A 16,409-nucleotide genomic window follows, 5' to 3' on the forward strand; every position below is an offset into this window, starting at 1 on the left:
TCTCTACCTTTAGCTCAGGGCACGATCCCGGGGTCCTAGGACTGAGTCCCACATCAGGCTCCTCACATGGAGCCTGCTTCTCCCTCTGCCTATGTCTCTGCCTCCCTCTCACTGTGTCTCTCATGAATAAATAAATAAAATATTTTTTTAAAAAACCACACTAGAAATGGACTCATGTGTACCTCAGATTTTGGTGTAAGACAGGAAAACAGTACAAATCAGTGGGGGAAGGATCATCCATTTGATAAGTAATAGGCAACTTGTTAATTATATGAGAAAAACTATAATTAGACCCAAGCTTATGCCATGCACAAAAATAAAATTCCAGATTGGCTAAATACCCACAAGTGAAAAGTAAAACTTTAAAACTTTTAGGAGAAGTCCTCTTGTGACTCAGTTTCCTCATCAGCAAAGAAGAGATAATAATGCTACAAAGTAGGTGCTATTATTATGAAAATTGATGAATAATATATAAAAAAAATTATCGGTGGGTACTCGGACTGCTTCTGTATCTTGGCTATTGTAAATAATGCTTCAATAAACATGGGAGTGTGTATGTCTTTTTGAATTAGTGTTTTCATTTTCTTCGGGTAAATACCAATAGTGGAATTATTGGATCATATGGTCTTGTCTATTTTTAATTTTTTAAGGAACCTCTATATTCTTTTCCACAGTGGCTATACCAGTTTACATCCCCACCAAAAGTAATGAGTAGAGAAGATGTGGTAGGTGCGCTCACACACACACACACACACACACACACATACACACAAAGAGAAATATTACTTAGCCATTAAAAAGAAATCCTGCCATTTGTGACAACATGGATGCACCTAGAGGGTATTATTCTATATGAAATTAGTGAGACAGAGAAAGATAAATACTATATGATTTCACTTATATGTGGAATCTAAAAAATAAAATAAATGAATAAACAAATGGCAGAATCAGACCCATAAATACAATGAACAAACTGATGATTTCCAGACGGGAGGGAGTAGGGGATGGGCAAAATGGATGAAGGGGAGTGTGAGTTATAGGCTTTCAGTTATGGAATGACTAAGTCACAGGAATAAAAGTAATAAAAGTCAGAGGCATGAGGAATATAGTCAATGGTATTGTAATAGCATTGCATGGGGACAGATAGTAGCTACACTTGCAGTGAGCATATCATAATGTATAGAGTTGTTGAATCATTGTGTTGTACTCTTGAAACTAATGTAAAATCCTATATCAACTATACTTCATATATATAATTATATTATATATATGAAGTCATATATATAATTTATATGTTATTAACATATATATTAAGATATAATATAATATATAATATATATAATATATATGTTAATATAATTATATATATGAAATACTTAAAATATGGTAGCCATATAATAGGCACTAAATAAATGTAATTATTGTTACTATTATTACTATAGGAGTACATACCTTTATGGATATTGGAAGAATTTTTCTAAAAATATTTTGAAAGCATTGACAAATATAACTTTTTGTATTTTAAAATATAAAGCTATGTAAAATGCAAAAATTAAAAGATGAGCCAGAGGCTAACAGAAAGTAGTTGCAATATATCTAACCAACAGAGTATTGGCCCAGAATTTTGAAAGGCCTAGTATGTATCACATTTCTTTATTAAAAATAAAAAAACAAACAGCCATTAGAAAAATGAGTCAAGAATGATCAACAAGTTCATTGAGAAAGAAACCTAAATGGACATCAAACATTCATAGATACTAGGCTCATTAGTAATAAGGGAAGTGCAAGTTAAAACCTTTTCACATTGGGGCACCTGGGTACCTCAGTCAAACATCTGACTCTTGATCTCAGCTCAGGTCTTGATCTAAGGGTCATGAGTTCAAGCCCTGAATTGGGTTCCATGCTGGGCTTGAAGCCTACTTTAAAAAACAACAATAACAGAAACCTTTCACATTTATCAGACAGCAAAAGTTCTTCAGTCTGAGGATAATAAATAAATTTTGGGAAGCTACTAAAGAAACAGGAACTCATTGACTATAGGTAGAAATGTAAATTGACCTAACAACTTTGGAGTATAAATTGGAAATATCTAGTAAAGTTGATGACGAGTAGTCTCAGTGACCCAAAATTTCACTTCAAAATATATTCCTTAAGTAAATATTTATGCATGTACACTGGAAATGTGTACAAGAATGCAACCTTGTGTAGAAGCTAGAAAAAAATTGAAAAAAAACTAAATTCTTATCCAAGGAGGAATGACTAAATCAATTATGGATTACTGTATCTCTGTTAACTGCATGTATCATCATGGACAAATCTCAAAAATTGTAACATTGATGAAGAAAAAGCATTTAACAAAATACAACATACTTTCTTGATTAAGAAACTTCAACAAAGTAGGAATAGATGGAACATACCTCAACGTCATAAAGGCTATATATGGAAGACCTACAGTTGATATCCTTCTCAATAGGGAAAAACTGACAGCCTATCCCCTACACTCAGGAACAAGACAGGGATGTCCATTACTATTTAACATATGATGCACTATTTAACATAGTACTGGAAATCTTAACCTTAGCAGTCAAACAACAAAAAGAAACAAAAGGTATCCAAATCAGCAAAGAAGAAGTCAAACTTTCACTATTTGCAGACGAATAATAATCTATGTAGGAAACCTGAAAGACTCCGCCAAATACTTGCTAGAACTAATTCATGAATTCAGCAAAGTTGTGGGATATAAAATCAACATGCAAAAATCTGTTTCATTTCTATCCACAAATAATGAATCAGTGGGAAAAAAAAATCAAGGAATAGATCCCATTTGCAGTTGCACCAAAAAGAGTAAGATACCTAGGAATAAACCTAACTAAAGAAGTAAAATATGTGTACTCTGAAAACTATAGAACACTTATGAAAGAAACTGAAGATGACACAAAGAAATGTAAAAGCATTCCATGCTCATGGATTTGAAGAACAAACATCTTTAAAATGTCTGTGCTACCAAAGCTATCTACACATTTAATGCAATCCCTATCAAAATAACACCAGCATTCTTCACAGAGCTAGAACAAACAATCTTAAAATTTGTATGGAACCACAAAGGACCCCGAATAGCCAAAGAAATACTGAAAGAGAAAAAACTAGAAGCATCACAAGTCTAGATTTCAAGCTATATTACAAAGCTGTAGTCTTCAATACAGTATGGTACTGGCTCAAAAATAGACACAGAGATCAATGGGACAGAATAGGGAATCCAGAATTGGGCTCACAACTATATGGTCAACTAATCTTCACCAAAGCAGAAAAGACTATCCAATGGAAAAAAGACATTTCTTCAACAAGTGGTATTGGGAAAACTGGACAGCAACACACAAAAGAAAGAAACTAGACCACTTTCTTATACCATACACAAAAATAAATTCAAAGGAATGAAAGACTTAAATGTGAGACTGGAAACCATCAAAATCATAAAGAAGAACACAGGCAGTAACCTCTTTGATCTTGACTGTAGCAACTTCTTACTAGATACATCACTGGAGACAAAGGAAACAAAAGCAAAAATGAACTCTTGGGACTTCATCAAGATGAAAAACTTCTGCACAATGAAGGAAACAATCAACAAAACTATGGAATGGGAGAAAGTATTTGCAAACCTCATATCAGATAAAAGGTTAATATCCAAAATCTATAAAGCTTATTAGCTTATCAGAATCAACACCCCAAAAATAAATCAGTTAAGAAATGGGCAGAAGACATGAACACTTTTCCAAAGAAGACATCCAAATGGCCAACAGATACATGCAAAGATGTTCAACATCACTCATTCTCAGGGAAATACAAATCAAAACCACAATGAGATACCACCTCATACCTATCAGAATGACTAAAATTAATATCACAAGAAACAACTGGTGTTAGTAGGGATATGGAAAAAGAGAAACTCTCTTGCATTGTTGGTGGGAATGAAAACTGGTGCAGCCACTCTGACAAATAATATGGAGGTTCCTCAAAAAGTTAAAAATTAAACTACCCTATGACCTAGCAATTGCACTACTAGGTATTTACCCAAAGGATACAAAAGTACAGATTTGAAAGAGTATGTGCACCCCGATGTTTATAGTAGCATTTTCAACAATAACCAATCTATGGAGAGAGCCCAAATGTCCATTGACTAATGAATGGACAAAGAAGAGTGATCTACATATACAATGGAATATTACTCAGCCATCAAAAAGAATAGTATCTTGCCATTTACAATGATGTAGATGGAGCTAGAGTGTATTATGCTAAGTGAAATAAGTCAGAGAAGGACAAATACCATATATCTCAGTCAAGTGGTATTTAAGAAAGAAAACAGACGAGCATATGGGAAGGGGAGGGTGGAAAGAGGAAGAGAGGGAAATAAACCATAAGAGATTCTTAATGATACAGAACAAACTGAGGTTTGATGGAGTTGGGTGGATGAGGGCATGGACTACATGGATGAAGGGGTTTGAGGAGGGCACTTTTTGTGATGAGCACTAGGTGTTGTATGTAAGTGATAAATCACTGAATTCTACTCCGGAAATCAATATTTCATTGTATGTTGACTAATTTAACATTAAATTTAAATTAAAAAATCATAACGTTGAGTATTTAATAAAGAAAGTTGTAAAAGTATAGGTGCTTTTAAATTATAAAAGTTTTGGGCAGCCCGGGTGGCTCAGTGGTTTAGCGCCACCTTCCGCCCAGGGCCTGATCCTGCAGACCCGGGATTGAGTCCCACATCCGGCTCCCTGAATGGAGCCTGCTTCTCCCTCTGCCTGTGTCTCTGCCTCTCTCTCCGTGTCTCTCATGGATAAATAAATAAGTTAAATAAATAAATAAATAAATAAATAAATAAATAAATAAATAAATAAATAATGAAAGTTTTATAAACACTTCTCTGTATTGTTTGAGTGTATGTTAATATATATATTAGCACATACATATGTATTAATAAAGCATAAGAACATAGATGTAAAAGATGTAATTTCAGAATAGAACATTCTCTGCAGGGAGGAAGAATACAGTTATACCTACTTTATTACTTTGGGAAGAAAAAACTTCTGAAACAAATATCAAAATACTGATTAAATGGTAGGTATCATCTGCAAATTTTTACATATGAAATATTGAAGAATTTAACTTTTTTCAAATATTTTATTTATTTGAGAGGGGGAGGGGCAATGGAAGAGGGAGAGGCAAAGAATTTCAAGTAGACTCTGCACCTAGCGTGGAGCCCATCATGGGGCTTGATCCCATGACCACTAAGATCATGACTCCAGCCGAAACCAAGAGTTAGATGCTTAACCAGCTGAGCCACCCAGGTACCACAAAGAATTTAACTTTTTAAAAATGAGAAATAAATGTGCATTCCTGAGGTTAAAAAAAAAAAAAAAACACTGTTCTCTGCCTAACATAGAGTTAGCAATTTATTTTTTTTTCTTTTTTTTTTAATTTATTTTTTATTGGTGTTCAATTTGCCAACATACAGAATAACACCCAGTGCTCATCCCATCAAGTGCCCCCCTCAGTGCCCGTCACCCATTCACCCCCACCCCCCGCCCTCCTCCCCTTCCGCCACCCCTAGTTCGTTTCCCAGAGTTAGGAGTCTTTTAGAATAAATTTTAAAATGAGATACCCTGGATTTGAATTTTGGCTTTACCAACACTTAGCTGGCAGGACATAGTATTCACAGTCTAGGATGTGAATGACACCTTTCAGAGTTGTGTAGCATGTTCATCCTGGCTGTGAGAGTTTGGACAACTTTCTCAAATTGCTTGAGCCTCAGTTCTCTCACCTAGGTCAAAATAACAATACACATGCCCTAGATATTGTCAGACTTCAATAAAATAACATGTATTTAACATAATGCCTGGCACATAGCAAAGGCTCATAACAGCTAATTGCACTTATATGTAGGATTATTCCTTATGTTTGCCATTTATATTCTAAAAAGAACAAAAATTATACTTGTAACACTGAAGCCATAGCAACTTGCCTGTTATGAAAATTTAAGAGGATGTACTACCTAAGTTGAACTTTACAGCTAATTAGTGTCCACCCATTGTTTTAACAAATTTTTTCTTACCATACATAGTCTTTCTAAATGTAATATGAATTCTACCCTTTCCAACCTTCTTAAATAGAGCAAACAACGTGTATCTTATGATGATTCAGGATCACCATCATATCACTTTTTGAGCTGTGTAGATGTAGTAATGACTGAAGTTTCAAATAGCAGTTCACACTGGGTGAAATATAGGTACTTATCCCAGAGATATTTTTAAAACTTCCTATCTTGAGAGATGCCCTGCTATGTGCTTAATTTCTGATTTTATTTTTTACAAAAATGAATTAAAGTATGTATGAAAACATAATGTCTGTATCAGACTTTGATTGCCTTTTGTAAAATTATTGAAATAAAGAACAAAGTAGCCACCTCCTGAATTGCCTTATCCTCCACAATGGCTATTCCTGCAAATTGATAGATGATACTATTGAATTATACTTGAAAACATAAACTCTGTGGTCAAACTTGAGTTCTAATACCAGCTCTGCCATTTCTCTCTGTCTGTCTCTCTTTTTTTTTTTTAAGATTTTATTTATTCATGAGAGACACAGAGAGAGAGGCAGAGACACAGAGGGAGAAGAAGGCTCCTTGCAGGGAGCCCAATGCAGGACGCGATCCCCGGACCCTGGGATCACGCCCTGAAACCAAAGGCAGACACTCAACCACTGAGCCAACCAGGCGTCCCTCTGACATTTCTTAGTTGCGTGACTTTCATCAAATTATTTGAATTCTATAAAATTTGCATAATAAGAACCCCTAGCTTACCAAGATTGTCTGGATTAAATGAAAATATGGATTTAAAGTGCTTATTAATACAATCCCTACATAGTATACTTAATAAATATTAGTCACTAACAATGCAATCCTGATATATATCATATCCAAAATTTTATTTACTTATTTTTTAAGATTTTATTTATTCATGAGAGAGAGAGAGGGGGGCAGAGACACAGGCAAAGGGAGAAGCAGGCTCCACGCAGGGAGCCTGATGTGGGATTCGATCCCGGGACTCCAGGACCACGCCCTGGGCCGAAGGCAGGCGCTAAACCGCTGAGCCACCCAGGGATCCCCTATCCAAAATTTTAATTTACCTTTTAACATCTCTTCCAAACTGGGAGATATTTGACAGGCAACAGTATTTTATAATTGGTAGCATTTTCCCCCCAAGTTATACATAAAATAGTAGTGCATTTTAATAGTGGAATATTTTATAGTCAGTGGCATCTTAGAATCAGAGAAAGATGGTAGTACATGCTCAGTTAATATTCATTAAGTAAAACTGCTACCAAGGACATTTAACTTATCAAGAATTTTTCAAAATGTACTATATTGCTAATGCAATAGACCATACAAGTATCTTTTTGACAGCTTTTCTTCTATATCTATATATCTATATATTTTCTATATCTATATCTGTCTCCCTAGCATTAGTCTTGTTAATGGACATATAAAAGAAGGGTATTTTTTTACATGAAAAAAGAATAAACTGGCATATAAAACCCTAAACAATTATTTTTCTAAGTTTTCTATATGTTTGAAATACTTTAAGTTGTTGTACTTTTAATGTTGAAATTACTTTGACAGTTGCTTTCCTTGTGACATTTCTTTTATAATACTGTATATTTTTTTAAAAGCTCCCTAATCTGTAATTTAAATTACTAAAGTCATATCACAAAGGAGGAAGATGATAATGTTACTGGCACTGTGCTTCTTTCCTGCAGGAATCTCTATAGTTCCTAAGTGGTGAAGCCTGTTCCACAAATTATCTTTTGCTAAATTAATTTTCCACTGAAAGAACTAGTTAAATGCAAGAATCCTCAAATCTTTGAACACTAAAACTGTCCAGTCAGCAAATATTTTATTTTTCAAAATTATTTCAAGAGAAGTTAATATGATGTTCATTTGTTTAACCTACAGACACTTAGTTCACCTGCAAAGGTCACTAAAGAAGCTACAAATGGTCCATTAGCATTGAATTTACTGTGCTCAGAAATGAATTCTCCAGGAAAAAAAAAAAAGAAATCACACACACACACATTGTCATGTAGGTTTTTTGCCTGGTATTTTCATCTTCCACATTAGCCACTCATTGTTTATTGTTAATAAATGAATGTTGTGATGGCTGTTGGGGAGAGGCAGGCATATTTACTCTTCTTAAAGCTGCTGATGCTGCTAATGCTGATGCTTTTTTTTTTTTTTTTTAAGTTTATTTAGTTTTTTAGTGATCTCCACACACAGTGTGGGGCTCAAACCACCCTGAGATGAAGTGTCACACCCTCTACCAATTGAGCCGGCCAGGCATCCTCCCCCCTTTTATTTTAAATACCTGTACAATCTCTCATAAAATGCACAGGGTTGTTGAAGATGCACTGAGACCTTGTGAAAAGAACACATTTCTTGAATTCTTACATGATGGGTTGAGATCCCAGTTTAGCTACTTACCATGTGACTTAGTTCCATTATTTAGGCTAGCTGAACCTCCGTTTCTTCAGCTGGGCAATAATGCTTATAATAATTACACTTATCCTGTCAAGCTAGTCTGAGAATCGTGAATGACATGTAACATGTGGTGAGTGCCTAACCTACGGTAGGAATTCAGTACATGGTTCTAATTATTGTTATTGCTAATTATTATGGTTTTCAGCCACATTTGTTCATAAGAAATCTGTTGCCACAAAAACTTGGTCATTATCTTTAAAGAGAAATCTTTCTTTATTTTCTTTTACTTAACTCAGCTTTTTTATGCTCCCACCCTTTTCCTTTCTTTTGAGAAATTATGAATTATATATCACAAGGTAGCTCCTAGTTCCTATTTTGCTGCTTCTGTGGAAGATTGTATGCCGACTATTATATTCCAAAGTAAGGGTTGACAAACTTCCTGTAAAGGACCAGATAAGTGTTTTGGGCTTTCAGGCTAGGCCATACATTCTCTGTCATAACTACTCAACTCTGCTGTTCAACCATGAAAACAGCCATAGAAAATATGTTAATAAATAAATGTGGCTGTAATTCAACAAAACTTAACAAAAACGGGTTTCTAGGTAAATTTGGCCTACAGACCATAGTTTCCCAACCCTTGCTCTATGGTGTTCTGGCTTAGCAATGAGTCCTGTCCCCATGACTCAGAGGATTATGTAGCACATCTAGCAAAGGACTTGAACGTAGCTGAGGCCATCTGAAACTAATATTTAGCAAACTCTGCCGAGACCATAGAGCTGTTTAGAATACCTTTAGTCATGTACTTCTCTGCTATAGCTCTTCTATCATCATGTGGCTGGTTGTAATCTTGTCTCGTTCACAGCAGAGTGTTGGCTATTTACAACCTCACCATTCCTGTTTCAAATCTGAGCTATTGCCTTTCCTGTCACTACTGAATTGAGTTTTGTTGTTGCTTTTTTTTCCTTCATCCTCATCCCAAATTTGTTTTTCTTCTTCCTTTAGTCCTCCTTCCTGGCTGTTTCTCTCAGGCAATTCAGTGTTCTTCTGAGCAGTTTGAATTTTTTACCTTTTGCCAGTGAGGGTTCCTGTCCTTCTGGCAAGGAATGAAGCCGTCACATAGCATCTGATGTAAGCCCCAAGACTTAGTCCCTCCTTAGTCATTTTTGTGACTTCTTGCTGCACAAGATTCTTTGTTGACAAAGTTTCTTCTTTCCTTTAATTTGCCTTACCTTTATTTATTTATTGGGCTGAAGGCGGGCGCTGAACTGCTGGGCCACCCCGGGGTCCCCTGCAGTGACAAAAATCTAATAGGACCTAGTAAGTGTATAATAAGCCTTGAATAAATATTTATGAAATGAATGCAAAAATGCAATTATATTTAAGGTGAAACCTGGAAGGTTTGCAAGAATTAACCAGATAAAGTTTAGGGAATCAGAGTGAGAGACAAGTCCAGACAGAAGTAGCAGTGTATGTGAAAGGCTCTGAAGTTGGTTCTCTCGGTGAAGCAAAAGATGATTTGAGATGACAGGGGAAGCATTGCTTCTCAGAATGAAATGCTAGAGGTCACCAGGGTCATGTTAATAAAGGCAAATAGGCTAAATGTAAGGATCTGGACTTGGTCCTAAGAATGGGAAATCGTTGATGGTGACATGAGTTCCTAGTTCCACATGTCAGAAGGCCAAGCTCTAGAAACTCTCCAGAGTGTACCTCATGAAAAATAAACTTGAACCTAAACTTGAACTCTTCTACATTTGAAATAGATATAAATCCATTTGTCTACACTACAACTTTCAAATTTCTACTTGTGGACAGTCCATGCCCCTATAATAGTGGTATAATAGTGGTAACTATTACATGAGTTTATAGTATCCTGTTGAGAGGCTAATAAAAAATATTTGTAGAATGGTAGACTATGTGTTTTAAAAGTATCAGGGAACGTTTAGTCAGGACTATAAGAGGCCCCTCCAAAGTATCATGGATAAATAACCATTGTTGTCTTCTGCTGGGATACTGCCAGTGACTTAAAGTTCACTACTTTTAAAATTATTCATTCCAAGTTTTTTTTTTGGGGGGGGGCGGTTGTTTTCTTTTGTTTTCTCACCCTGGCTTTTCACAAGTTCATCCTTCTGTGAATGAAAATGTGTTTTGTGTTACTTCTGCTCTTAGTTCTTATTTCTTAGAATTGCATAGAATAAGCCCATTTTACCATTTTAAAAGTGCTTAAAAACCAAAATGTTTTGATAAAATCTGAGAATTAAATTATGAATTACAAGATGGAAGTGTGTAAAGAATCCATTAAGATAAGCATGGTAGAATGAGATAGTGATTAATCTTCTAAGGCATACTAACTAGTAAATAATATAAAATTAACTGTATTCAGAACTAAAACCTGTTTCTTTCCTTTGGTCAACAAATTGAGCACTTAATATATGAATAATATTATATATTGCTTGAGGAATAAAAGCATAAGAGTATTAAGGTTTTAAGAGCTTACTCATAGAGCTAATGATTTCTTTTGAGAGAAAAGATTTGTATGTTTATGTAAGTGCAGTAGGAGAGCACATGCCAAATAAACAGTATACTAAAATAGAGCTATAGAATTTCCAAAAAAAGAGACAATGATGGGCTGAGATGGAATAAATCTATTAAAAAGTACCTAATTTCACTGAGTTTCTCCTTAAAGATTTTATTTATTTGTGAGAGACACACAGAGACATAGGCAGAGGGAGAAGCAGGCTCCCCCCTGGGAGCCAGATGCAGGACTCAATCCTAGGATCATGCCTTGAGTGTAAAGTAGACGCTCAACCACTAAGCCACCCAGGCATCCCTGAGTTTCCCTTAAAAAGGGGCTGGATCAAGTCTTGATTATGATTTATCCTCCACTTCCACCCATTTCCCCTCCGCTATCACCTGTACCATTTATTTGGCCTGAATGAGCCTTCAGACAGTGTTTATTGAATTGAGTACTTAATCTTCCTTGCTATATTAGTAATGTTGAAGATGTTCCATTCTATAATAATTTTTCTTATTCTATTCTGTACCTTATGGATTTTTTCAATGAATACAATACATAGGTTTAAATTAAAACACATACACTTATTGTGGGAACACAAGCAAAGACCAGCCATTTGAAGATATGTGGAAAAAAATAATTTTTTTGAATCTTTTGAAATGGTTCTGTTAGGAGCTTTGCCAATGTACATTAAGATGACCGGCAGCTTCTTCTGAATGGCTATCCTGGGCTGACCTTAGAGATTAAAATAAGTGGATTATGTGTCATGATGACAGTAACGAGCCATTGATTTAGCAGCAAAGCTTTGATCACAGATCCTTATTTCTCTATCTGCCTGATTTCTTTCCAGAACACTTAATCGTGTTTTCTTTTCCTTCAGCGGAACGGAAGCCACCGCTTTTCAACATGAATGCAATGAGTGCCTTATACCACATTGCCCAGAATGACTCCCCAACGCTACAGTCTAATGAATGGTAAGACTTTGCTCTCATTTTAAATCTCTTAAGGGAATCACCATATGGTTTTAGGCACTTTCATTAAATCACATTTTAAATATCTGACCTAGAAACCATACATTCTTTCATTGTATGTTATAGTGACAGTGGTGCTTTATAGATGTGAACTGGCTATGCACACACACACATTTTTATTTCTGCCCTCACTGTCATTTGTACTGTGTTCTTAATGTGTGTGTAGGAACTGAAATTCTACAGGGAACACACCCTGCTATCTTCCTAATAAGTCTCTTCTCTTATATCCTGACAGTCTTGTATTGACCATCTCAGTTTTTATCACTTCTTGGCAGAGATAAAGTACCTTCTCTGGTGTCATTATTTTTCCAGTTGTCATTTCTTTTATTATATGTATATTTAAATATGTTGACACAGAACATACACTATCTAAGGAATGACATATCATTCCTTACAGAGAATTATGACGTTTTGATAACTGTTTAGGCCACATGAGTAATAGAAGAAGGGCAATTTTAAAGAAGAGTGGACAAAATGGAATTCTTAAGAGAAAGACATTTTTTCATCCAGAAACCATATTCCTAAGTTCTCTTCCCTTATGCTTCAGATTTTACTACCTGGTTATGGTGGTAGGTGATGGAGAAGTTACCAACTGGCAGTGAAGAATATAGGCTTGAGACTTATAAGAGTTGTTATCTTTGGAAAGAAAAAAATATATAAAACTATTACATATATAAATATAGTATTTTTCATTTTCTGACATAAATTATGATTTATCCGTGCTTGTATGTTAAGATATGTTTAGGTGTTGACTAATTTGAAACTCTCCACATTCATTATCCAAATATTAATTTTTAGCAACACCTGGGTGGCTCAGCAGTTGAGCGTCTACCTTCCGCTCAGGGCATGATCCCAGAGTCCTGGGATCAAGTCCCACATCAGGCTCCTTGCATGGAGCCTGCTTCTCCCTCTACCTATGTCTCTGCCACTCTCTCTCTGTGTCTCTCATGAAGAAATAAATAAGGTATTTTAAAAAAACAAATATTAATTTTTAGATACCATAAACTTGAAAATTGTCCACTTCTCCTAATATTCCATATATTTTATTAAAAATCTCTTGTAAAGAGATGTAAAACTTTCCCATGAATGAGAATTATTTTAAGTACTCAGTGTATTCCAGAGACCTGATTTTATTTTCTTTCGATGTATTTGCACATACAGGACAGACTCCTTTCGGAGATTTGTAGATTACTGCTTGCAGAAAATACCTCAAGAAAGGCCAACGTCAGCGGAGCTATTACGGGTAATTTTTCAAATTTATATTTGAGGAGGGGGATTTAAAGTCATGTTGTAGTAGAGTATAGTAAATCATTTCTGTGGCAGCTTATCATAACAAACTGGATTAGAACGTGCTGCCTTGTCATTTATCCAGAGATAATAGCTAGGCATAAAAATAGCAAGATTATCACAATGGATGGTGCTATATATTCCACTTGGACAGTTTTTTCCTCATCTTTTCTATCTTTTCTTTTTTCTCTTCCCTCTTTTCTGCCTTATGACAACAAGTATTTCTCTTTGCTCTGGTCAGGATGTTCCATTGACTAATATCTGCATGAACTTCAATACAGTGCTTTCAGGACAGTCTACCAATGGTTCACATGCCCACTCACGGATTTTCAGTTAGGTTGTTGCCAAATCATCAAGCAGTGAAGATGTACCATAAATATACAAAACATGCGTCTACATGGCATTACATCATACATGTTGGTGACAAGAGTATCATGTTAACTTCATTTATTTAAACATCTTATTTTGGGGCATCCCTTCATGTAACATTTTATTATAAACTTTATACGTAGGCTCCATCAATATCAATGAGGTATGTGGAGACTTCTACAATGTAAATGTCACTTATTTGGCACAAACTAATCCAGATTTATTTAACCTCTTTCTATATATATATTTTTTCAACTCTTTTTTGTTGGTTGGTTGGTTGGTTGGTTTTAAGAAAAACTCAGAAAGATTATATTGCCTAAATTTGAAAGCTTAAAACTGTCAGCTACCTTTATAATTGAAGAACACCTTGTCTAGGCTGCACATTTTTGGTTTACATTTTCTTTTCCTGAGAACTCTGTAAATATTATTCTATTTTCTGGAAGAGAGAGCTAGGTCTGAAGCCAACTAGTTTTTCCTTGGAAAATTAAGTTATTTTTTCTTGTAGAGAGCAGCCCACAGGAATATGGTGGCAGAAGCAACAGGGCAAAGGACTCTGTTTAATATCCTTTTGGCATAGGGCTATCGTATGTTCTAAACATGAACTCTTCTCTGTATGCCTTAGCAACAGCTCTACATATCTGCAGGGAAAATGACAACCAGAACAAAAGCACCAGGTAACCCAAGATAAAATAATATCTTTATTACTTTGAAGTAGGTGAAGATTTTTTTTTTAATTAGAAAGTACTACCATAAAGGGAAAGAAAGATAATTTGGGGATGGTATTAAAATCAAACGGGAAAAGCATTTCAAAGAAAAAGATACTACAAGGATTCAGAAATGAATTTTTGGGCACAGACACCAAAGAGGCATGAAAAGCAAGTGGGCAGAGGTAAGAAAAGAAATGGAAGAGAAAAATTTAAACACAGAATCATAGGCAACAAACTAATGTAGTAAACCAACCCATGTAGAGTATTTCCAGTGACAGGAAGTTGTAGGGAAATAAAGTTAATTGCAAGAGGAAAAATTGTAAAGATGATCATAATGAAGATGACACATAGGGAAGACAGGAGTTCTCATATACCCCGCCTATTATTCCCGAAGAAGAAAACAAAGCACATCTAGCAGAAGATATTTAAAGATGTAACTGAAGAAAACTTTATTGGAAATAAATGTTGATTTTTATTTGACTTGATTTAGTCTTAATTTGATTTGATGGACAAAATCACCTGAGACTACCATTTACTCAACAAATATTTACTGTCTACAGTGTGCCAAACACTGTTCCAAGCACTAAACAGACAAGTAAATATATATCAGTTCATAGTAAATTCTTTGCAGAAAAATAAAGCAGGGACAGGGATGAAGAGTGACAGGATCTGGCATCCTTTTTTAAAGTAAACTCTGCCCCCAACATGGGGCTCAAATTCACGATCCTGAGATCAAAAGTTGCACATTCTCCTGACTAAGCCAGCCGGGTGCCCCAGGACCTGATGTTTTAAGTGAGGAGTTAGGGAAGGCCTTTCTTGGGAGATGACTTTAAAGCAGAGCCCTGAAGAGAGATAGCATGGAACCAGTCATCAGTAACTCTCTTTCAGTGTTCTTTCTGCTGGGCTTCCTTTGAGAGATCATGCAAAAAATTGTTATAAAGGAAGCTAACTTGTTTCTTCCCAGTTGGCTATCTTGTTCCCAAATATTTTTAGTTAATTCATCTTTTCTTCACATTTCCTTCCTGACATTTTAAAATGTCACCTTCACGTTGAATCCATTTAAATATAGAGCCAAAGTAAAATAATGTATATGGTTAAAGAGCAGAATGTAAATGCTGTAAACATTGACAATGTAAAAATACTAATGTAGAACAAGTTATGGGTAGGAAAGAAAGATAAGTGTACTAATTTTCCTATTTTTCAGAGTAGATGGTCAATAATAATTCTTAAGTTGAAATGGCATAGTTTAAAAAAAAAGTAACTCTAATCTCTGTCATTTTTTGTTGTTCACTTTAGAGGGTCTTTTAAGAACTCGTAACTCTTGGTGAAGAAATTATAATTAAAGTTAAGCTTAACTTCATTGTCTTCTAATTCCGCTGTATTTAAGTATACCCTGATTTAACAGATTTTCTTAAAATTAGCATGTATAATCTTTCCACGTAAAATTGTTTCTAGATATCTATTATCCTGAAAGAGAACATCTGAAATGATATTCTTTAATTTAACAATATTTATTTCTGGATGGTGAAATTTGGAATAATTTACTTTCTTTTATGCATTTTTCTGTATTATTTAAACATTTCAAAGAAATATACTTTCAAGAACAGTAAAACCATTATTTTATAAGGATCTGGGGACATTTTAGTTGTAGGGGTTTCGAGAATAATGAGCTTTGGAGAAGAGAGAGGAGATGGGACTGAATCTTTCTGCAGGCATAAAGAACATAAGCAAAGGCATGTAGGTGTGAGACACATGGCATGAGTCCAAAACTATCTAGAATGTACTATATGTATTAGATGGGAAAAAGGACTAGGAGTGACTAGGTTTGAACCTAGAAATAGAACCATGAACCTGGCTGTAAAAGGCCAGACTTCATCATGGAAGCATGTGTTTAAGATGTTGAGTGTATCAGTTTTAAAAGGCTTAAACAGGGAAGGGTTTAATTATCTTGTGAAATAAGAAGTCGA

The 16,409-nt window shown here is 35.1% G+C and overlaps 1 protein-coding gene across 2 annotated transcripts in view; it reads left to right on the forward strand.

The window, feature by feature from the left end:
- The window catches only part of TAOK3 (TAO kinase 3), a 179,253-nt gene that overhangs the window by 111,368 nt on the left and 51,476 nt on the right, over positions 1–16,409 (forward strand). For both annotated transcript variants that reach the window (XM_055323084.1, XM_055323085.1), the window contains 2 exons: positions 11,929–12,022; positions 13,241–13,322. In XM_055323084.1, the coding sequence (XP_055179059.1) occupies positions 11,929–12,022; positions 13,241–13,322 (176 nt within the window). The remainder of the gene's footprint in view (positions 1–11,928; positions 12,023–13,240; positions 13,323–16,409) is intronic.

Source organism: Nyctereutes procyonoides, unplaced genomic scaffold, assembly GCF_905146905.1.
Source record: "Nyctereutes procyonoides isolate TBG_1078 unplaced genomic scaffold, NYPRO_anot_genome, whole genome shotgun sequence".
Classification (NCBI taxonomy): Eukaryota; Metazoa; Chordata; class Mammalia; order Carnivora; family Canidae; genus Nyctereutes; species Nyctereutes procyonoides.